The sequence below is a fragment of the Balaenoptera ricei genome, chromosome 1 (genome assembly GCF_028023285.1).
Source record: "Balaenoptera ricei isolate mBalRic1 chromosome 1, mBalRic1.hap2, whole genome shotgun sequence".
NCBI lineage: Eukaryota > Metazoa > Chordata > Mammalia > Artiodactyla > Balaenopteridae > Balaenoptera > Balaenoptera ricei.
In genome coordinates this window covers 155,627,432-155,652,697 of record NC_082639.1, presented here as the reverse complement: position 1 = coordinate 155,652,697, position 25,266 = coordinate 155,627,432, and the positions used below count along the sequence as shown (strand labels likewise).

At 37.3% G+C, this 25,266-nt stretch overlaps 1 protein-coding gene across 1 annotated transcript in view; it reads left to right on the top strand.

Annotated features, from left to right (window-relative positions):
• The first annotated feature begins 8,630 nt into the window (after positions 1-8,630).
• Positions 8,631-25,266, top strand: part of LOC132371527 (multifunctional methyltransferase subunit TRM112-like protein) — a 104,330-nt gene continuing 87,694 nt past the window's right edge. The window contains exon 1 of the mRNA XM_059932838.1: positions 8,631-8,981. Coding sequence (XP_059788821.1) covers positions 8,631-8,981 — 351 coding nt within the window. The remainder of the gene's footprint in view (positions 8,982-25,266) is intronic.

The window sequence follows — 25,266 nt, the reverse complement described above, 5'->3', positions numbered from 1 at the left end:
CACCAACTAATACATCTAAATTTATTATTTCTTTTTTAGTATTTGCCTGGTATATCTTTTTCTGACTTTTAAAGTTTCATATGTATTTTAGGGATTCCTGCATATAGCAAGAATTTTTTTTTTTTTTTTTTTTTTTATAATTACAAACACCATTTATTGAATACTTTCCAGTTGGATGGAGCTGGCCCAGTACAAATTCGCTTTGACTCTCTTTAAGTGGGCCACTGGTACTGCTTAGAAATACCTTTTTTAGAATATACAATTCAATTTTCACTGCAAAGTAAAGGAGCTGCCACAGTGGAGGACCGCCGGACTGAATGCCAACACCACGACACAGTATGAGTGTGTTCCACGCCCGGCAACTGCAACCATTGCTGCCCCTGCCGCGGCCACCCACGCACAATGCCCGGTGTCAGTCCATCCATCTCTTGCAAAAACACAACACAGTGTGTGTGCGTGGGAAAAAAAAAAAAAAAAAAAGGACTTCAGAGTAAATTTGAGGAACCCAACTTGAATTGGCTCCCACTGGCCAAAGATGAGACAATTTGAACTTGTTAAGAATAACTACAATAGATTGAAACATAACAAATATATCTTAAGACATGAGTTCATAATGATACTTAAAAAACACATTGTTCACCTTTGAAGAATGCTCGGGAACCAACTCATTACTTTGAAAACTGGTAAATAAAGGAAACAAATTAAGACTTTAAAAAAAAAAGTAAGTAAATAAATAAATAAATAAATAAATAAATAAAGTTCCTCCATGTCTTTTCATGGCAAAAAAAAAAAAAAAGAAAAAGAAATACCTTTTTTTTTTCTGATGCAAAAGATGCATATTTTACTTTTTTTGCTTCTCTACATATACTCTATAGAAGGATCCACTTTACCTTCCTCAAGTTTTCCGTAAATAATGCAGCTCAAAGTGGTCATCTTCCACCACTGTCCTCCCCCTCCCCACATATTGCTACGTTTTTATTTTACACATGAGAAAAACGTGGCCTATTTACAAATTTGTGAAGAGACTTAGCAAGAATTTTTATTTCCAATTTCCAATCTGTCTTTTAATAGGTGAACATAATTCGTTCAGATTTATAGTAATTTCTGATCTATGTGTGTATACCTGTGTATATCCTCTTATTTGACATTCTCTATTTACTAGGCTTTTTCTTATTGAATTGACTGCACTTTCCTTATTTTCTCTGTTTCCTCCTCTACTGATTTCAAGGTTAAACATTCCACTTCCTCTTTTCTTTTCTTTTTTTTTTTTTTTTTTGAAGGGGAGGTATCTTTACTTTTATAGTTTTAATGCACAAAGTTACCCAAATATAAGACTAATCAGTATCTCTATATACTACTGAACACATGAGGAATGTAGAGTGTTTTAAGTCTGAACTGCCCCCTCCCAATATCATCCATGACTGTTGTATCACAGTTCGGTTCTACTTGGTTTTGATACCACCCACCCTCCCTTAGGTGCATATTTGGTTCACTTATCCCCACAGCAAATTTAATTCTACTCTTCTGGCTTTGAGTTTCCTTTTCATTTCTAGGACTTGGTGAATTTTTTCCCCTTTGTGCTTTCAATTTCAGCTATGTACTTTTAAGGAAGATTTGTGTTCTATCTTATTCAGCATTTCTATGTGTTTGGAGCTAGATAAGAAGTTTCCCATTTCTGCTTAGCCCACCATATTGACTAGGAGTTTCTTTTTATTAATCTTAACTGCTTTTCAATCCTTGTAAGTTACCCTGCATGTAGCAGATCATCAAAGTTATTCATTCAATAGTTATTTATTGAGCACCTACTGAGAACTGATGCTAAACCATGGAGTTAAGAAAACTTGCTCCAGTATGTCTGGAAAATGTTTACTCTGTGACTGAAAAGGTGAGGAGAGGGTACGCCTTTCACAGGGGGTTCTTGTAATCACCTCTTTTAGTTAAACATTCCTGGGGAAAAAAGCTCTCCTAAAAGGAGGTAAACTGACAATCTAAGAATTTCCACTCTGTTAGAAATGACTGCAGAGTTTTGATTCTCTGAAGTAACAGGCCTCAGGGAAAGTGTGTGTAATTGAGATTCACCAAGAAATTGAAAACTCATTTCAGCCAAGAAATCCCACCTCACTTTTTATCCACCCTTCCCCCCTCCCTCCTCTCTAATGCACCAAGCCTTTCCACAGGGTTCTCTCTCTCTTGGGAGAACTCCAGGGAACAGAGCAATGGTTAGAAGTGGCAGTGGTGAGAAGCTCAGGGCTCTGGATGGCCCACGTGAAGCCCAATGAGCAGCAGTCTTTGAAAAGGCTCATCCTCTATGGCTTTGGTGTGGCCACTGTCCTCCTCAGGAATCTGTACGTGATCTGGTACAAAGTCAGCGCAGGCATTGTTTTACTTTCATTGTATTTTTCTCATTGTTCACGGTGTTTGTTTGTCTCTCTCTCCCAGAGGCCTTCGTCCACTGAGTAAGAACATGCAGGAAATCAATGTGTCTTGAGTAGTATACTAAGCCTCTGGGAGGTGCAGGAAAGCAAGAGAAAAACAAGGAACGTCAGTCTCCCAAGTTTTGCACACCTTCCTCCAGAAACACCTGACCTTAGACTCCTGGCTCTGGCTCTCTGGCTCTCTGGAGCATCCTGTCAGGCCCCAGGCGGTAAACATCACCCGGTTCTCCTTAGAGTCCTGATCTGTCTGAGCAGGTTTTGGGAAACAGCCTCTGAGAGCTTGTTTTCCATCAGCCCTCTGACACTTCTATCGCCTTCCCAGAGACCCAGTAATTGGGGCCTCCTGGGTCCTGAGCTACAGACACTTCCCCACTTTACAAAGATTTTCTTTTATAAAACACAGGTTGGTAACTGAACTGGTCCTTTCCCATACCCAAACTGGTGTAAAAACTCATCTAATTTTCCTTCTGGTCTTTGGTTCAAAAATAAAAGCCTTTATTTTTAAGTGTCCTTGGCTCAGGTGGCCTAAAGAGCTCTAGGTTTACCAAGCGAATTATTCCCTTGTGCCACCTTTTAAAAAAAAAGATTATGCATTTAAGGATATGAAATCAAGTGTCATTGTAACTCTCCTTCCACACTTCGATTTTTTTGATATTGTGATTGATGATGATGATGATGATATAATAACAATGGGATAATATTAGCTAAATATTGACTATATGTATACCCAGCACTTTCAAGATGCTTCACATGTGTTGTCTTCATTCACTTCACAACAACCCTATGAAATCATTACAATCAACTTCATCTCTGTAAAGATGTGGAAAATTAGGCTTAGAGAGGTAAGTTATCTTACACAAGTCATACAGCTACTAGATAGTAAAGCTGCAATTTGAAACCCATAGCCTGGTTTTGTAACCACTATATTGTGCTACCTTCTGAATATCCAACAAATGTTTCTTTAGGCCAGACTAAGTACAAGAATTACCATAATTAGTAAAACAACTTCATTGCTGGAAAGGAGTTTACACAAAAACAGACCATTGAGTCTTAGGAGAAGTTAACCACACAAAAGTTGTCAAAGTATTGCTGCGGGAGAGGCTAAATGAGCAAAGGAAAGGATAGTAAATGAATAGGGGTGTGATGTCAGCAAGATAGAGGGCTAGGGGACCCCACTGCTCATTCCTTCCACAAAATCAATAAAAACAATAAATAAATAACTACAAACCAATGAAGATAGCTCTGGGGAAGCTCTGGACTACAATGAAGAAGCAGCAGAAATCCTGTGGGGCTCAAAACCTGAGGATGGTCACATAGGAAAGCATAGGAAATATTTTACCTGTGTCACCCAATCCACCAGTCCAGAGCAGCTCAGTGCCAAGAAGAATCCTTGGAGGGATTTCACCCCTTGGGGAAAAGGAGAGCAGGAGAACCCCAGCAAGACTTACCCACCATAGATGTTTGCAGCCTTTGTTACCGAGGACCCCCACGGTTGTCACCAGTGCTGAACCTAGTTGACAGAACTGCCCAGAGTTCCTACTGCTGCATCTTCTCCCCAGGAATGAAGCTGTTCCAGTGGTGACACTTGCCCCCAGGGTCCCTAGTCTCTGCTGCGCTCCACAATCTAGTATCAGGACGCCACAGCATGCAGAGCTTCTATTGCTCTGCACCCTGCCCTCAGGTCCCAAGTCACAGCTTTGACCCATCATTACTGGGGCTGAGCTGCTGCTGCTCTGTGCCCTGCCCATGGGTCCTAAGTTGGGGCTTTGACCCACCATAACCAGGTCTGCACTACTTCTTCTCTGTAGCCTGACCCCTGGGTCCCAAAACACAGCTTTAATGAGCCATCACTGGGGCCATGCTGCTGTTGATCTGTGACTGCTCCGGGCTTTAAATCACAGCTTCATCCCATCATCACTGGGCTACTCTGCAACTGGGGCCAGAGTTGGGACTTTGACCGATTATCCCCAGGGTGTGCTACTGCCCTCTGGCTCTAGTCCCAAGCCAGTATTGCACCCAGTCATCCCAAGGCTCATGCCACTCTGCTTCTCCACCCACTAACCCTAGGGCTGACTCACTGCAGTGAGCCCAAGACACAGTCTCCAGCTCCACAGAAGATCTGCACAGGCCCTCACCTCATATGCTGGTGCCACCACCACATCAACTGCACCTGCATCCCAAAACCCAAGCACAGTGGTAGTTTCATGTGCACCTGATCCCAGCCCTTGGCTCTGCTGCTGCCCTGAGCACCAGTGTGCTAGATCTGGCACCAAGAGATTCCCTCAGCTAGAACTTCCTCCCCCAGGCAAAAATGGAGAATAGGACAACTTCAGAAACCTTTGTCTCCAAAGGCCCCTATAGCTCTAGCTGCCACCACCACCCATGGGGCTGCTTCAGCCTTGTTATTGAAGAACCCTGTGTTGTTCACCAATATTAACTTCAGTTGTTGAATCTTCAAATAGATTATGCTGTTTTGCCCTCCCAAGAATTAGAGACACTACACCCCACCCAGCCAAACTTGCAGCCACCTTCAGGTGAAAGTCTTTCCCCAGTGATGCCAGTCCGAAAAGGTGAGGAGGTAACTGCCTCCTCAAATGTACAGACATCAATGCAAAGCTGTTAGAAGCACAAAACACAAGAAAACATTACATCACCAAAGGAATACTTAGATTTTCAGTACCTGACCCCAAAGAAATGGAAATCTGTACATTACCTGAAAAATAATTAAAAATGATTATTTTAAGAAAGCTCAAGAGTCAAGAGAACACAGATAGATGCCTCAATGAACCCAGGAAAACAATGAACCAACAGAACAAGAAATTCAACAAAAAGTATAAATCATAAAAAAGAACCAAACAGAAATTATAGTGCTGAAGAATATAATAAATAAAATTTAAAAATGCAGTGGAGAGCTGCAACATCATGTTCAATTGAGCAGAAAAAAAATCTGTGAACTGGAAGACAGATCTCTTGATATTATCTGGTCAGAGGAGAAAAAAGAAATAAGAGTTAAAAAAAAAGTGAAGAAAGCCTACATGAATTATGGGATACTATCAATTGAAACACTATTCAGATTCTGGAAGTCTCAGAAAATAAAAATTTATTTAAAGAAATAATGGCTGAAAACTTCCCAAATCAGGGCAGAGATATGGCAAACGTGAAGCTTAAAGACCCCCAAACATATTCAATCCAAAGAGATTTTCATAGAGAGACATTATAATCTATCTGTCAAAAGTCAAAGACAAACAGAAAATTTTGAAAGCAACAAGAGAAAAAAGACTCATCACTTTCAAGGGAACCCTAATAAGGCTATAAGTAGATTCCTCAGCAGAAACCCTGCAGCCTGAGAAAGAATGGAATAATATAGTCAAAGTGCTCAAAGGGAAAAACTACCATCCAAGTACACTTTAACCAGCAAGGTTGTCCTTCAAGCAAAGAGATAAAGACTTTCTCAGACAAACAAAATCTAGAGGAATTTATCACTACTATACCTGCCTTATAAGAAACACTAAAGGGAGTTCTTTAAGCTGAAATGTAAGGACACTAATTAGTAACATGAAAACATATGAAAATATAAAATTCCCTGGTAAAGGTAAATATATGGTCAAATTCAAAATATTCTAATACTGCCATGGTGATGTGTAAATCACTTAGAACTCTAGCATATAGTTTAAAGACAAATGTGTTAAATAAATATAGCTACAATATTTTGTTAATGGATACAAATATAAAAAGATGTAAATTGTGACAGCACCAACATAAAATGTCAAGGGGGCAAGTAAATGTGTGAAAGTTTTTTATGCAGTTGAAGTTGTTATCAGCTTAAAATTGACTGTTATAACTATAAGCTGTATTTTGAAAGCCTCATAATAATCACAGCAAAAATCTATAATAGGTTCGCAAATGATAAAGAGAAAAGAATTAAAACAAACCATAACCAAATAATTATCAATTTGAAAAGAAAGACAGCAAGAGAGGAAGAAAGGAACAAGAAACTACAAAGCAATCAGAAAACAATTAACAAAATGGTGATAGTAAGTTCTCACCTGTCAATAATTACTCTAAAGGTAAATGGTTTGAATTCTTCAACTAAAAGACAAAAAGTGGCTGAATGTATTAAGAAAACAAAATCTCAGACTCTTCCAAAACATTAAAGAAGAAGGAACAATTTCAAACTCATTTAATGAGGCTAACATTACCCTGATACCAAGCCAGACAAGGATGCTAAAAGAAAATAAAATTGCAGGCCAATATCTCTGATAAACATAGATGCAAAATTCTCAACAATATACTAGCAACTGAATTCAAGGGCACATTAAAAGGATCATACACCATGATCAAGTGGAATTTATGCCTGAGAAATAGGGATGGTTCAAAATTTGCAAATCAAACCACCACCCTTCAACACTGAGTCAAGACCCTCCACCAGCAAAGAGATTATGACTTGCTGAAAGTTCATATGATGTTTAGCATTTTTTAGCAATAAAATATTTTTTAATTAAGGTATTCTTCAAAGACCACAGGTGCAGTTCAGTCAAGCAGAAAGACATCTGATGGCAGAAGGAATCTCTGTCCTGTTTAAAAAATAATTAAAACATGGATGGACCTAGAGACTCATACAGATTGAAGTAAGTCAGAAAGAGAAAAACAAATACCGTATATTAACGCATGTATGTGGAATCTGAAAAAACTGGTATAGACGATCTTATTTACAAAGTAGAAATAGAGACACAGACGTAGAGAACAAACATATGGATACCAAGAGGGAAGGCGGGGTGGGATGAGTTGGGAGATTGGGATTGACATACATACACTATTGATACTATGTATAAAATAGATAACTAATGAGAACCTACTATATAGCACAGGGAACTCTACTCAGTGCACTGTGGTGACCTAAATGAGAAGGCAAATCAAAAAAAAGGGGATATATGTATACATATAGCTGATTCATTTTGCTGTACAGTATAAACTAAGACAATATTGTAAAGCAACTATACTCTAATTTTAAAAAAGAAGAGGTGCCAATTAATTATCTTCTATTGCCAAGATCCCTTAGAAATAATAAAAAGAATCACTTGCCACTAAAAAAAAAATTTGCAAATCAATAAATGTGATATAACACGTCAACAGAATGAAGGATAAAAATCACATGACCATATTAGTAGATACAGAAAAAAAGCATTTGACAAAATTCAACATCCTTTCATGATTTAAAAAAAAACTCTCAACAAATTAAGTATAGAAGGAATATATAATCTCAACATAATAAAACCCACATATGAAGAGTCCACAACTAATATCATACTCAATGGTGAAAAGTTAAAAGCTTTTTCTCTAAAATCAAGAACAAGACAAAGAAGCACATTCTTGCTACTTCTATTCAACATAGTCTGGAAGTCCTAGCCACAGCAGTTAGGAAAGAAAAAGAAATAAAAAATCATCTAAATCAAAAAGAAAAAAGTAAAATTGTTTGCAGGTGATGCGATCTTATATACAGAAAACTTTAAAGGTGCCACCAAAAACATGTCAGAACTAATAAATGAATTCAGTAAAGTTGCAGGGTACAAAATCAATATACAAAAATCAGTTGAATTTCTATACACTAGCGATGAAGTATCTGAAAGAGAAATTAAGAAAACAATCTCATTTATGATAGTATCAAAAATAAAATACTTAGGAATAAATTAATCAATGAGGTGAAAGAGCTGTACACTGAAACTATAAGACATTGATGAAAGGAACTGAAGGAAATACAAACAAATGGAAAGATAGCCTGTGTTCTTAGATTGGAAGAATTAATATAGTGAAAATGTTAATACTATCCAAAGCAATCTGCAGATTCAATGCAATCCCTAACAGGATCCCAATGGTAATATACACAGAAATAGAAAAATCTATCCTAAATTTTGTATGGAATCACAAAAGACCCAAATAGGCAAAGCAATCTTGAGAAAGAAAAACAAAGCGGAAGGACATCACAATTCCTGATTTCAAACTGTTATAAACCTATATTAATCAAAACAGTATGGTACTGGCATAAAAACAGACACATAGACCAGTGGAACAGAATAGATATCTCAGAAATAAAACCACACATGTGTGGTCAACTGATTTTTGACAAGAGTGCCAAGAGCCCACCATGGGGAAAGAATAGTCTGTTCAATCAATGGTGTTAGGAGGCGTTGCGTTGACATGAAACTGCTCACCCACAACCTGCTGAGCTTGCATGTGCAGGCAATGGGGGCCTGTGGCTTCGCCCTGTGCCTCCAGGCCACTGAAGTCCGCATTAACCCTGTGGAGTCCAAGCCCGACTTCGTGGCGGGTATGATACCTAAAGTGGAGTGGGCGGTGCTTCTGGAGGCTTCAGACACCTTGCATCTGTTCAAGGTACCCAAAAAACCAATTCAGGGACATGAGCATAAGGAGAATTTTCTGAGAAATATGCACCATGTGCTGCTAGAGGTGGGTGTGTTGGAGGACACCATGTCTGGATTTCTATTCCCCATCAGCCATGGGATCCCCAAGATGCTACTGAGTGATGAGGTAATCTAGACTTAAAACAGTGCCAAGCACCAGTTTTTCATTCTGTGACCTTGTGTATCTTTGTTTACATATATCCTGTTTGTTAGTTCTGTTCTGTGTATCCCCAACCCTTGGCCCAGTGACACACGAAACACAAAGTGTTCTTGAGCTCGATATTATATATATCTTTTTCTCATTAAAGGTTCAAAACCAAAAAAAATTTTTAAATAAAAATAAACGGTGTTAGGAAAACTCTATACTCACATGTAAAAGAGTGAAACTATACCCCCCTATCTTACACCACTCACAAAAATTAACTCAAAATGCATTAAAGACTTAAAGGTAAGACCTGAAACCATAAAACTCCTAGAAGAAAATGTATAGATATAGACATAAAATTCACCCATAAAAAAGGAAATCCTATCATTTGTGATAACATGGATGAAACTGGAGTGCATTATGCTGTGTGAAATAAGCCAGACAGAAAAAGAAGAATACTGTATGGTATCACTTATGCTTGAAATCTGAAAAAAAAATTCTGATTTTTTCACTGTGTGAAGTGATGGATGTGCTAATTACCTTGCTCTTGGTAATTATTCTATAATATATACAAATGTTAAACATATGTATATATTACATACATATGTTATATGTATATACATACATACATATATGTATGTAATATATACACATATAATACATATATGTATTATGTATATATACATATATACATATGTATTATGTATAATATGTATACATATATGTATATCTGTACATGTATAATACATATATGTATATGTATTATACATGTGTATATGTATAATACATATATAATGCATATATACATACATGTATGTATATAATATATACATATATATAACATATGTATATATATCACGTTGTACACTATAAATATATACAATTATATTAGTCAGTTATTCCTCAACAAAGTTAAAAAAAAAAACCAGTAAGGAGCATTCTAGGAACAAGAAGGAATTAAGGGTTGTGTGGCTGGAGATTTGGCTAAGGGGTAGATAGGAGCAACATCATGAAGGGCCTCACATGCCATGTTGGTCCTCTGGGAGTCTTTGCTTATAATCAAGGTATAAGAGTCATTCTGGTTTGCATCTTATAGAAGAAAAGATCTATAGATTATTCAGGAGTGAGTACAACAAAATTCTGATATGCTTCTGCTTTTCCTGAAATAGTTCTAATTTCTGTGAAAGAGAAATTCAAAGTCTCATCCTGAGACTGAGTAACACCCTTCTGGAGGCTGGAAGACTAGTGATGGCTCCTTGTCTTTCATGGCATATAAAATGATACTAAGAGCAGGGTTCTTGACTGCAACCAAAGTAGGACTTTTCATGCAACAAACTTTAAAAAAAAAATGTGGTTACAATGTGTCATGCTGTATGACAGTTGCTCAGGATACTTAGTCAAATAAAAATGACCATTCAAACAATTTAAATAGGGGCTTCCCTGGTGGCGCAGTGGTTGAGAGTCTGCCTGCCAATGCAGGGGACACGGGTTCGAGCCCTGGTCTGGGAAGATCCCACATGCCGCGGAGCAGCTGGGCCCCTGAGCCACGATTACTGAGCCTGCGCATCTGGAGCCTGTGCTCCGCAGCAAGAGGGGCCGCGATAGTGAGAGGCCTGCGCACCGCGATGAAGAATGGCCTCCACTTGCCGCAATTAGAGAAAGCCCTCGCACAGAAACGAGGACCCAACACAGCCATAAATAAATAAATAAAATAAAATTAAAAAAAAAAAAAAAAACCAATTTAAATACTAGTAGAGGATGCAAATATATAAAAGAACAAGTAGACCATATTGTGACATGTTTAATGATTAGAAGTAAGCATAAATAGTATAGGAGCACAGAGGAGGGATATGGTAGATTTCTGGGGAGGAGGCTCAAAAATGGGTTCAAGTTCTGACTCTGTCACTAATTATTAGCTCTATGATTTTAGATAAGAAATGTAATTTCTTGGGGCTTCATTGCCCCTATCAAAACAATGAGAACATTAGATGATATACAAGTAAGCTCTCAGTTTTAAAATTAAGTGATTAAAAATGCAATCATAAAAATTGCAATCATTTTATGATTCCAATAACTTAAACATACTTGATTTATAAAATTCAGCACATAGAAATATAAGCTAAGCATATCAATTTCTTCTCCTCAACCCCCACTACCTCTAAAAGTCAACTTCCTTTAGTGTATTTGGGGGAAATACTCTCAAAAGATATTTTGTAAGTTGATGGTTTTGGTCTCAAAATTTAAGTTGCAGCGTCCTAGTCTTGCCCATAGAAATATAACATAATGCTTTTAAGCATAAGCTTGGGAGACCGACTATGCTTGTAACCATGGGAAAATGACTTAATCTTTTGTGCTTCAATTTTTTTATCTGTGAAATGGGATAACAGTTGGTTATACTTTTTTAATGTTGTTAAGAGCAATAAATTAGTTAATAAATGCAAGTGTTTAAAATAATAACTGGCACATGATAAACATTCAATAAATATGAATTTTATCACCTATAATGAAGCTCAGTGGTTTTATTTTATTTTATTTTTTAGTTGTGGGCTACTTTCTACCAAAAAGTTTTATGCAATTAAAGTTGTATATTGTAAACCCTAAGGCAACCACTGAAAACACTTTAAAAGTGGTATAAATAATGTCAACTTAAGAAACAAAATTGAATCATAATAATGCTCAATTAACCCAACAGAAGGCAGATAAAGAAAAAAGAAATAAAGAACAGATGGGAGAAATAGAAAACAGCTAGCAAGATGGTAGATTTAATCCAACCATATCAATAATTGCATTAAATATGAATGTCTGAATGCACCAGTTAAAAATGACTGTTAGATTAGATCAAAAAGCAAGCACCAGCTATATGCTTTCCTCAAGAAACTAACTTTAAATATAAATATAAGTGTAGTATAACTATAAATATAAGTTAAAAGTAAAAGAGAAGATATATCATGCAAACACTAACAAAAAAGAAAGTTTGAAATAACTATTTTGATATCAAACAAAATAGATGTCAGGGCTAAAGAGAGATATTACATGATAATAAAGGAATCACTTTTCCCAAGAAAAAATAGCGATCCTAAACATGTATGCCCATAACATCAGAGTTTCAAAATACATGAAGCAAAAACAAATAGAATGAAAGGAAATATAAATAGATCCACAATTGCTAAAGATTTTATCACTCCTCTTTCAATAACTGATAGAAAAAACATGTAGAGAGAAAACTAGTAAGAATACAGGAGCCCTGAACATTATCAACCAAATAGACTTAATTGACATTTATGAAACACTCCATTCAACAACAGCAAAATACACTTTCTTTTTCAAGTACACATGAAACATTCACAAAGATAGACCATATGACTCACAAAATACACCTCAATAAATTGAAATGAATAGAAAGTCATACAAAGATGTTCTCAAACCATAAAAGAATTAAACCAGATATAAATAACAGAAAGCTATTTAGAAAATCTCCAAATATTTGGTAAATAAACAACACAATCCTAAATAACCCATGGGTGGAAAAGAAAATCTCAAAGAAATTTTAAAAATATTTTGATGTAAATGAAAGTGAACATACAACAGCACAAAATGTGTAGGATGTAACTAAAAAAGTGATTATATGGAAATGTATAGCATAAAATGGCTATAACATAAAATAGTTAAAATGTAACATATAGCATAAAATGGTTAAACAAAAAGACGAACAATCTCAAATCAATAATCTAAGCTTTTACCTTAAGAAACTAGAAAAAAAAGGGCAAACTAAACCCAAATCAAGAGTAAATTAAGTAATAAAAATAATACCAGAAAGCAATGAAATTGAAAAGAAGAATAAATATATGATCCTCAATAGATGCAGAAAAATGATTTGACAAAATTCAGTCTCTATTTATGCTTAAAAAAAAAAAAAAAACTATCAGCAAACTAGAAATAAAAGAGAACTTTCCTAACTTGGCAAAGTATACATGGAATATTCAGCAAGCTACAGCTGTATTACACTAAATGATGAAAGACTGAATTGTTTCACCCTATTATAAAACACAAAGTAAGGCTGTTCTCTCTCTCAACATCATACTGAAAGTCCTAACTAGTGCAATAAAGCAAAGAAAAGATATAAAAGGCTTGCACGTCAAAAAAGGAAGAAATAAAACTGTATTTAAGGGACTTCCCTAGGGGTCCAGTGGTTAAGACTCAGTGCTCCCACTGCTGGTAAGTAGAAGCTTCCCTGGTTGGGGAACTAAGATCCCACATGCCACATGGTATAGCCAAAAAAAAAAAACCCAAAAAACAAAAACTCTATTTTAAAAATGGCATGACTGTCTATGTAGAAAATCCCCAAAGAAGTCTACAGAAATCCTCCTCGAACTAATGAAAGCGGTTAGCAAAGTCACAAGATAGAAAATTGACAACGGGAATTCAAAATTTTAAAAATAATGCTATTTATCATAAAATCCAAAAAAACTTAGATATGAGTCTAAAAATTTATGTGTAGGGCCTGTATGCTAAAAACTGCAAAACACTGGTGAAAAATATTAAAGAAATCCTAAATAAATTTAAAGTCACACCATGTTAATGGCTTTAAGACTCAATATTGCTGTCAATTATCCCCAGTTCAATTGAAAACCCCAAATAAAATCCCAGTAGGTTCTTTTGTAAATATTAACAAGGCGATTCTAAAATTTATAGGGAAAGGCAAAGGAGCTAAAATAGCCAAAACAATTTTAAAAGAGAAGAACAAAGCCAAAGGACTCACTTTCCTCTATCACAAGATATACTCTAAAGTAATCAAGACAATGCGGTATTGGTAAAAGGATAAACACATAAATCAATAGAACAATAGAACAGATAAAGAGAGACCAGAATTAGATCCACATGAATAAAAACAGTCAACTGACTTTTGGTAAAGGTGCAAATACAATTCAATGGAGAAAGTATAGTGTCTTCAACAAATAGTGCTGGAACAGTTGGATGTTTATATGTCCCCCTCCCAGAAAAAGAAAGAAGTAATCTGAGCCATACTTCAAACATTAACTCTAAATAGATTATAGATATAAATATATAAAACATTTAGAAGAAATCATGTGTGAACAAAGAATTTTAGTTATGTCACCAAAAGCATGATCCATAAATTTAAAAACTTGATAAATTGTACTTCATCAAAATGAAAATATTTGCTTTGCAAAAGACAGCCATAGCCTAGAGAAAATATTTGCAAATTACATTTCTGGTGAATAATTTCTAGCCAGAATATATAAAGAACTCTCAAAACTAAACAATAAGAAATTAAGCAAACCAATATTAAAAATGGATAAAAGATCTGAACAGACACGTCACCAAAGAAGGGACGAGGGTGGCAAATAAGCCTACAAAAAGATGTTCAGTGTCATTAGCACAGGGAAATGCAAGTTAAAATTACCATGAGACACCACTACACTCCTACTAAAATGGTTATTATTTTTTTTTTTAATGGCAGCACCAAGTACCTAGAAGGATGCCAAGCAACTGAAACTTTATTACATAGTTGGTGGGAATGCAAAATATTACAGCCTCTTTGGAAAACAGTTTGGCAATTCTTATAAATTTAAAGATATTTCAATCCACCCAAAAGAAATAAAAACTTATGTACCTGCAAAAACATGTATATGAAAATTTGTAGCAGCTTTATTCAAATTCACCAAATATTGGAAACAATCCAGATGCCCATCAACCAGCAAATGGATAAACAAGCTGTGACACATTTGTGCAACAGAACACTCTACAGCAATGAGTAGGAACAGACTAGGGATTCACAAACAACATGGATGAATCTTAAATGCATTTTGCTAAGTGAAAAAAGCTAAACTCAAAATGTTACATGTTATATGATTCCATTTATATGGGAATAGGAAAACCTTAAGGAAGGAAAATAGAACAGTGGTTTCCAGAGGTTATATGGTGGGAGGAGCAGTTGTCTGTTAAAAAGCAATACAAGGAAATTTGGGAGCCAATGGTATTCTGTATGCAAATATGGTGGTGGATACATGGATCTATACATTTGTCAAAACTCATACAGCTCTTCACCAAAAAGAATGACTTTTACCATATTAGTTTTCTTCTTTGTTTTTTTAAACTCAAATTGTTGGGAAGGGAGGATAGATTCCAGGTCATGACAGATCGAAGGATGAATTTAAATTATTTCAAATGAATCACATGACCTCACTAAGGGGAAGGGGGAAGAAAGGAGATGACCTAAGTAAATTAGGAAAGTAACATTTTCACTGGATACTTAAAGACAAAAGAACTATTCAGAAACATTATACTCTAATGAGTAATTTGGTTCTCAGAGGGGTATGGGTTAAAACAGAAAATATTAATATACTGAGTTGAAAAAATAAGTAAATGTATTTTATCTAATGAGAGCTAGGTTTCTCATTGTCAAGAAGGAAGTTACAAATAAGGAAAGGGGAAAAGCTAAAATGAACCCTGTGGTCCTGGATTGGAGTCAAAGCTATCCATATAAACTCATGCATTTTTTTTTTCTTTTTTAAATAGCACAGCATTTGGGAAGGATAATTGTGTACTATATGAACTAACAATCCCATTTCTTTCTTTTTTTTTTTTTTTTTGGTCACACCACGCGGCATGTGGGATCTTAGTTCCCCGACCAGGATGGAACTCACAGCCCCTGAAGAGGAAGCGAGGAGTCCCAACCACTGGACCACGAGGGAATTCCCCAACTCATGCATTTTTTTTAAAAAAAAATTAGATAGATTAGCTAGCTAGCTAGGTAAAAATAGATGTATGCATGCATTAGTTAGCTTTCATACATTTATTTCCTAGCTCTATCCACTAGACCAGAAGCAGTGATTCTTGTTGTATGTATGTTCTGCTGGCTCTGCTTTTCTGGCTGAAGTCTGACTGATACAACAAGTAAAAGTAGAGCTGCTCCCGAGTGGTCCATCTGACAGGTGCTTTTCTGTACCACCTGTCCCTCCCTCCTCACTTAGTTTTACTGAGCATCGCTCTGACTTACTTCCCTGCTATGGTATCTCTCAAAACGATGTCCCTGCCCCACACAGCTCTCAACGGAAAGTTGGATGTGGGGAAGATCACTACTTCTGTGTGTTTCTCTCTATTCCTCATAATGCTGTAAATAAGACCATGGTACTGTATCCAACTTGAGAAACAATTTGAGGTGGGGAGTAACTAAAGTGAGTGGCAGTATAAGAGAGAGAAAGGAAAAAAATCTGTTTTCATATCCAAGGGAAAGCTCAGAAGCATTTAAAAGAAGTTCTACATATGTTCCCAACCTGTTTGCAGGCTTGCTTCTCTTCTCCTCAAGTCTGTCTTACTTTCAAAAATGCCTCCTTCAATTATCTACAATATAAATCCCTCATGATTCTTCAAGGATCAACACCACAGGAACTGACCTGATGCAAGGATCCATTTCATTACCACTTCAGGCCCAGGTCATTCATCATAATACAATTCCTAAATCTAGATTAACTCTATGAAAAGGGAATGTTAGTTCTCTGTACCTGGATATTATTTCCCTAAATACAACATAATTTACAGACACCCTTGCCTAAGTGGGACTGTGTTTTAAATTACATTAAAGCAGAATAGTGTTATTTGTCCCTTGAACCACCCTGACCCACAAGTGCCCCTCAGTCACCACCAGTTTTACACAATTTATTTTCTGCTTCTAAAGTTTACCCACTTGTCTTTGGGAACATAAGAAAAAGGCCCCATGAGTGTGTATTTTTTCAAGTTACCCAGCCATCTATCCCCTGGAAACTGCCCAGTAAAAGCTTCAAAATCACCTTTCCCAATACCTTGACCTGTGGTTCATTCCTAGTAGAAGGAAGGAAGTACTAGAGTTTATTTTCTCACATAAGACATTCCAAGGGGTGGAAAATGGGGATTAGGAGGTAACCATTATTTGTTCTTCTTGATATAATAGGTGAAATCTCTGACATCACTCGCCTGGAAATTTGAAGGGTGGAAATTGGGTTAAAGCACAATGTCTTAGATAATCTCCAGATTCAGAAGTAAAGTGTCAATAATAGCAACTTAAAGAAAATGATCCTCTTACAAACTTCACATATGGTCCTAAATCTACCAAAAATTTATCTCAACAACTTGAAAAACCTTACTTCCATTAGTTGCACTAACTGGATTTCCGTAAATTAGACATCCATTTATAACACATAGAATGGCATTCAATCAGTCATCCCTCTCTTAATGTAACTTTGATTAGTAAGGTGCTCTGCCCCATCCTATACCAGTGATTCCCTTGTGCTCAAACAATGGAGTGATATTTGAAGGGTGGGTTGAAAATGGGGGAGGGTAGCACTGAACTGGAAAAGTGAAGTAAATCTGGAGCTTCAAGCTTCAAGATGTCAAGCATATACCTGAGACTGAGATAAAGCAGCATGAACACAGGACTTGTCTAGAGCCAAAGCAGTAGGAACTGGAAAAAAAAAATGTCCACAAAAAAGACAATGCCAAAATTAATGGTACCTTTTTCAAAGTTGTAACTTGGACCAACTCTGAGTTCCAACAAACATTGAATGGATGCTGTCTTTATTGTCTCTGTTTCTTAGTAAGACCCCTTATTCCCCTCTTATTTTCAGGGGAGTGCTAGTAGTTCAAATGTTTAGGAATTTTTAGATTGTATCTCCAGATCCTTACAGGCCAGGCCTCCACCTCCACTTCTCCTGCCCCATCACTGTAGCAATACCTGTGTCTACTTTGGACAGTGGGTTTTGGCAAAACCATTCATTAAAAAAAATTATTCTACTGGAAACAGATATCATATCTATACTATCTATATAAATAAATATCTAGAGAGAGAGATAGAGAGATATGTAAATGTAGATAGATAGACATCTAGAGAGAAGGAGAGAGAGATAGAGAAGGTGGTTTCTAAAATACTCCTAATGATCCCTGCCTTCTGCTATTCATGCCCTTAGGTAATTCACTCCCCTGTATGTGGACTGAACATAGTCTTCCTTCTAAAAAATATATATCTATAACATAGAAAAATTGATGAAATGTCACTTTTTAGATTCCTGTACAGATACCCTCTACCCTTTTTAGATTCTTGCCTGTACCCTCTCTATGGCTCTTCTCACTTGCTCACTCTGATGAAACCAGCTGCCAAGTTGTGAGATACCCAGTGGAGAGGTTCACATGGCAAGGGACTGAGGGAGGCCTCCAGCCAACAGCCATCAAGGAACTAGGCCCTCAGTGCAACAACCCGTGAAGAACTGAATCTTGCCAACAACCATGTGAATGAGCTTGGAAACAAATCCCTCCCCAGTCAAGCCCATGGGTGAGACTGTAGCCCAGCTGACACCTTGATTGCAAACTTACAAAAGACTTTGAGCTAAGCTGTGCACCGATTCCTGACCTACAGAAACTGTGAAACAATAAATGCTTTGTAACAAATGGGGTAATTTGTTACACAGCAAGATAATTAATACCATAACCTGTAAATTATATGAAATTTACATGTAAATATAAATTATATAAATTTATATTTATATTATATATAATATAATGTAATATGTATATATTTAAACCAACTACTACAGGTTGGCCTGGGAATCTGGACTCCTGTGATAATGTTGTTCCTGTGGGAAAGTATGCAGGTATGCTTTGAATTTTACAAACTTCCTTACAAACTATTGAAATACAATGCACTGGTGAGTTGAGGATTTTCAATACTTAAAGGACATTCTTTTAAAAATTTTAATTGAGGGCTTCCCTGGTGGCGCAGCGGTTGAGAATCTGCCTGCCAATGCAGGGGACACGGGTTCAAGCCCTGGTCTGGGAAGATCCCACATGCCGCGGAGCAACTGGGCCCGTGAGCCACAACTACTGAGCCTGCGCGTCTGGAGCCTGTGCTCCGCAACAAGAGAGGCCACGATAGTGAGAGGCCCGCGCACCGCGATGAAGAGTGGTCCCCACTTGCCGTAACTAGAGAAAGTCCTCGCACAGAAACGAAGACCCAACACAGCCAAAAATAAAAATAAATAAATTAAAAAAAAAAAAGAATACAAAAATTTTAATTGATATTTTCATTAAACTTCTTAGGATCTAAATTGAAGAATTATGTGTGATTTGATCTCTTTTTTGTATTTTCTTTTTCTGCATTTTCCTCAATAAATATATACCACTTTTTTCTTCCTGATAAATTCACATTAATTGTTCAAGGACCAACCCAGCTATTACTTCCCATGAAGCTTTCCCTCTTCCAAGGCAGGACTTAGTACCTTTCAGTTATCCCATCCTCTTTCGGTGGTCTCTCTCTCTTAGCTCTTAGCACACTTTATCATAATTTATCTTTCTAACTTGACTTCCCCACTGGACAGTGTATATTTAATCAACTTAATAAGTCCTCTAATAAAATATTCTCATACAGAGTAGGTGCTCAATAATAGCTAATGAAAGAATGAATAAATAAACAAAGGAAGTTGGGAAAGAACTTCAGGCACTGGGAGAATATCACTTTTTTAACTGGCTATTTAAATGTCTGTCTATTGATGTTATGGATACTGGATTAAAAGAGGCAGAATGATTTCTTAAAAAGAAAATCTTATGTGCTATCCTTACTTCAACCCTTGCTCACAAGAAAAGGGTTGAAATCTTTGTGGACTGGCCTCTACCTGTATCTAGAGTGTCTCATCTTTTCCAAATTCTCCCCCTCCCTTTCAGCCTGCATTCAACCACACTGGGCATGTTCCACTGATTTACTACATTCCCTCCCATCATTCTGCACATGCTGCTTTTTTTTTTGCCAGGAACAGCATTTCCCCCAACTTCTGTAATGTTATCTTGTAATATTAATCACAGTTGTAACTTTGCCCTTATTTGTGTGATCATCATGTATTACTCTGTCAGCCATTAGACAAAAAACTCTGTAAGAGAAGAAAGTGGTTTGTTTTTGCTCACCAGCACTCATGAGTCAGTGGATGCCTTTCAATCACAGGAGTTTGCCTCTTCAATATATTCTCCAGTTGTAGGATAAAAGGCTCAGTTCCTTATTATAGGAGTTAACGTGTAAGTAAGCTGGCAGGAAGGGTATTTAAGGTTTGATATGAAGGTAAATTTGATTAAGCCCATTTAGAGTCACCAAGAAGAAATGAAGCCCTAAAAACCATATTGTCATGCCCCACCATCACTCCAAGGTTCTTGCTTCTCTAATTTTGGGGAACACAAAAGAAGATATATTGACTGGTAGCTGAATCTACTGTAGGGGTCTTTGTGAAATAATTATGAATCGTATTAGCTAAAACTTACTGAGTATTAAGCACTGTTCTAGCAGGTTACATGCATCATCTCAACCTTCACCATAATCTTTGGAGACAGTGACTGTGACCTGCATTTTACATATGGGATGGAGGCACAAAGAAGTCAAGTTTACACAACTAGAAAGTGGCAGACCTGGAATCCAGTCCCACTTAGCACCTATCCTCTTAAGTATTTCAAGACACTGGCTCTTTTCTGTTGGAGGTGAGGGAATTTGAAGGTCCAGCAAAGATTTCTTCCAAGAACTGGAGCCACTTTGTATCTAAGATTAAGAAAGATTCCTCATCTACTTTCCCATCTGAACTCCATCTGAACCCCTACTCCCATCTGAACCCACTTCCCTCTCCCACCTTATGTATCCCTGGATGCATTTTTCATGCTCACTGTCATGTTAGAAAACACTCAGCATGAATTCTGGGGCCAAACTACCTAAATTAGAATCCCAGCTCTACCGTTTACAGTCTGTGTGAACTTGGGAACTTACTTGAACTCTCTGAGCCTCAATTACCTGTCTGGAAAATGGGATCAATATCTGTGTTATTTGTTGGGAGTACTAAGCTTATTTAATGCATATAAAGGTTTCAGAGCAGTACCTGCCCCATAATAGGCACTGAATTAGCTGCAGTTATTACTGTTGGACACAGATTTAGTTGGCATTCAATGGTATTTTTTTCATCCTATAAACCCACTTTTCTAATTTGTAAAACAAGATTTTGGCAACATTGCATTGTTGGGAACATATTTCTTTCATGAACATGAGAATCACTGTGAAGGAATACCATGTGTGTTTAATAACAGAAATAATTTTCACTCTAAGTCATTGTGTTCACATGCTCTTTGGTCAACTAGATTGCTGAAGAATTGAAGGAGTTCAAAGCATGGCACCCCAAAATATGCCACTATGGTTTACGGATTATTTTGAGATGAAAGCAATTGAGAAAAAACAGACACAGGACAAACTCTCTACTAGGAAGGACAGGATGATTCTTAATCACTGGAGACAACTTTAGACTCTTATCAGCCCAGAGAAGTCACCAGAGCCAGCAATGTAACAAACCTTCCTAAAGCAACACTTATCTTCCATTAGTTTCCCCCATCTGCTTTCCTTTCCACAATTTGCCACCCCTAAAAGCCTAAAAATGTTTCCTTTGTTTTGTCACTTCTTCATAAATTGATTGCTCTTTGTTAAGATGCTATTAAGCCCCAAGTGCTAACCACTCCTTTGAGTTACTCCTCACTAATTTTCTGCCACATGTATGCCTGCTGCAAGTGTTAATAAACCTCTCTTTGTTTTTATCTTGTTAAGCTGTCTTTTGTCAGTCTAATTTTCAGGGCCCTAGTCAGAAAACCTAGAAAGGTAGAGGAAAAGTTGGGGTTTTTTTTTTCCTTTCCTACAGAACGAGTCACAGTCTTAGTCTCACTGCAATTTTTTTTTTAATTTTTATTTTTAGAAGTACATTTGCACATTAGAAGTATGATGATTTTCCTGATCGTCAGTGCTGCAGTCCAGATGCCTGAGTTCTCATCTCTCCACCACTGCCAGCTGGGGAGGTTGTCTGGGCCAGTCCCTTTCTGTCCATCACTCCTGTTTTCTGATGCATGAACCCTTCCTAAAGCTGGGGAGCAGCATCAAAGAAAGATTGTAGAGCTTATTACTGTGTGTAAAGTACCTTGCAATCCCTGTCTGAAAGAAGCTATAGCAATGCAAAGAATTCCATGTGATTTTATCTGCAGAATAAGCTCAGGTTAGAACAGCAGCCTGGATTTAAGTCATATCTTTGCTTCCGTTGCTATTGTGGATTAAAGTCAGTCCATTTTAATGTTACTAAAATGTAATTTCTTTTCTGAGGATAGCTAGACATGCGATGCTGAAAAAGATTTAATTCACTGTGTCGTCACAGGGGTGATGATGTTGGCTCAATTTCGGATGTTAGGAGAAAGCCATAGGATGCTAAACTCTCCCACTGTTGCAATTCTCACAATACAATATAATTAAGAGGAAGCAGAAGGGCACCTAAGCAAAATGTTAGGATCCTAGTAGTTTGAGAGTAGGGTCAGAGAAGGTTGAATTTGGTAGTATGGCTCCCTGGTATGGGGCGTTATCAGGCCAGAATGGATGAGGGGAAAAAAAAGAGACACTGTCAGCCAGAGGATAACAGAGTGCAGTTAACTGCTGGAGGGCAATTCTCAATAAACCACAGCGCATTAAAAAAAAAAAAAAAAAAAAAAAAAAGACACCCTGAGATTAATTGTCTTCCACTGGCTTGTGAGGCAACTGATACCAAATATAATTGAATTACTTTGTAATTATTTCTTTTGGAGTATTTAACCTAAACTAGGCTTTGGAGATGGATTTTTTTCTCTCTCTTGCTTTGCACTGCAAATGGTTTTGCATTACGGATATTTTTCTGCTTTACTGTATTATCTTGTGCAAACTACTCTGGTTTGTTTTCCCCCCTCTTCCTTGCCAATGGGGTTGTTTACTTATTGGAATAAAAGTCAGAAGTGAGCGTCTCTTGCCAGCAGGACAGAATTTCTAATAAATATGTAAATAATGCCTCTCTCTTCTGCGGCTGCGGGCTCTGCTCTCACGTGGCCCACCTGGGCCACAGTCTGGGGCTCAGGCAGGCTTGGAGAAGATGAGAGATTTTTATCAATCTGTAAATCAGAAAGAAATTAAATTAAATCCAACCTGAGAGGGCAAAGGAACAAAGGTAAGGTGGTAAGAAAGGGTATTTGTCCTTGTGGTTGTAGAAATGGGCCATTTTCTTTGGCCTATGGGTAAAAGTTGTCTGAACGTTGACACAGCCTGTCATAAGAAAGGGACTTGGAGCATTCAAGGGTGGCTCAGGGTGGAGAGAAATAAATGTCTCCTCTGCAGGCAGGCCATGATCATTTCAATAATAGTAATAGCAATGCCATCATCAATCAACACGTACACCTGTCTCGTGCCCCAATTCTATGCTGGTGGTAATTAACACCCCGTGTCTACATTGTACCTTGAACTCAAAATTATTTTGAGGACTTTTGATACATTTACCATTCTGCAATGAAGAAAATAATATCAAACTTCTGCAGAGGTCAAGGATATACCACTGAGCGATGCTTAACAGTATGAGTTCTGGAACCAGAATGCAAGGAATTGAATTTTACTTTACCACTTACTATCTCTGTGCCTCAGTTTTCTGATGTGTAAAATGGGTATTCATGCATTCAACAAACATTGATTACCTAGTATATGCCAGGCAAGTTCAAGCTTAGGGAGATACAGTAGGGAAAAAAACAAAACAAAGGCCCTCTGGTTATCAATGCCCCCTCTGGTTAACAATAGCGGTACCTACCTCAATGAGTTGCCATGAGCATTAACTGAATGAGTATATCCCTGATATATAGTAAGTTCTCAATAAATGTGAACAAGTAGGGTTTAAAGCCACATAAAAAGGCATTACAGATTAGCAGGCCCCTCAGCCCAGGATCCAGTCACTGAGCAATGTTCAGTCTGCCATTACACAGGGCTACAGCCTGGTGATGGAAAGACCCGTGGTGAAGTTCTGTAAGACTGGGATATGCTTGGATGTGCTCAACAGGCTCCAAGAGAGAGTGGCTGTTGGGGTTTCATGTAGCCAAACACGTGGTGAGCTGGGAAAGTGTATAATATCCAGAGATGTGCTATGAGAAGCCACTTGATTTTCTGACACGCCCCCCCACCCCCGCCGAGGACCTGTCTCAAAGCCTTTGGGCTACAGAGTATCTGCTCTTGGTGAACATGCCCTGGTTGCAGTTACACCTTATTTACTCTCAGGAGGACACTGGGTCCTCTTAAAGGAGATGTGGCCTCAGTTAAATGGCACAGTCAGATTTGTTCTCTGTTAGTCTGTTCCTTCATGAAATAAAGCAGAATGGGGGAGGGATGCCACCTCTCTAGTGCTCTGGATCTTTTGCCAGCTTAATGGGCTTTGCAAAATGAGTTCCCAGCATGGAAATCCAGGGGTTGAGTGGAGCAGTGTATCCAAGCTTTGTCAGAGTGACATGCCTGGGTGAGCCTCTCTCCATGATAAAGGGAAAAATTAATTAGAGCCATAAATTATGGATTACTAATTACTGTGCATTGTAAAGAAAAAATATGCAGCTAGGTTTGGGTTTTGGGGGGGGGCACATGTGTGTTTGCATACTTTAACACAGCCTCCTCTGGACCTTCTTGCCTTTCTACTCTTCCCTTCACTTAGGGTGTCTGACCTAAGTGACATCCTAGAGGCATTATTGGCTTATCCACTCGAAAACCAAGAGTGCATTAGCTTTAAAAGCCTCAAGGAGTAAATATTGTTAGGAAGTACTAGAATCGCCAAGCAGATTGGCTGCTACATTTTGGATTGAGGCCATAGCTAAAGAGAGAAAAGCAATTTTGTTACATATTTAAACAGCAACCTCAAACTGTCATCAAGCCATGGAGAGAGATCCCTACCACTACCACCACTTACCCTCCCCAAAAGTAAAATAATTAGTTTTAATATTGGGCAAGAAGACAAATTTCAAAATGAAATTTCTAATATCATAGAATGTTAAGCAGCTATTAAAATGATATTTACATAGAGTTTTTAATGATATGGAAAGAATCTTATAACCTTAAGCACAAAAACGGAATAGAAAATTACATTAACACACAGAATGTTCTTAATAAGGTTTTAAAAGCATGGGGGAGACGTTTAAAAGAAATAAGCCAAAATTTCAGGATGGTAGAATTAAAGATGATTCTTCCAGCTCTTTAAAAAATGTATGCATTTTCCAAATTTTTAAAACATGAGCATGTAGTATTACATTTAAAAGTAATGTGACTGGCCTTACATTTAGGTCTTTAATCCATTTTGAGTTTATTTTTGTGTATGGTGTTAAGGAGTGTTCTAATTTTATTCTTTTATGTGTACCTGTCCAGTTTTCCCAGCACCAGTTATTGAAGAGGCTGTCTTTT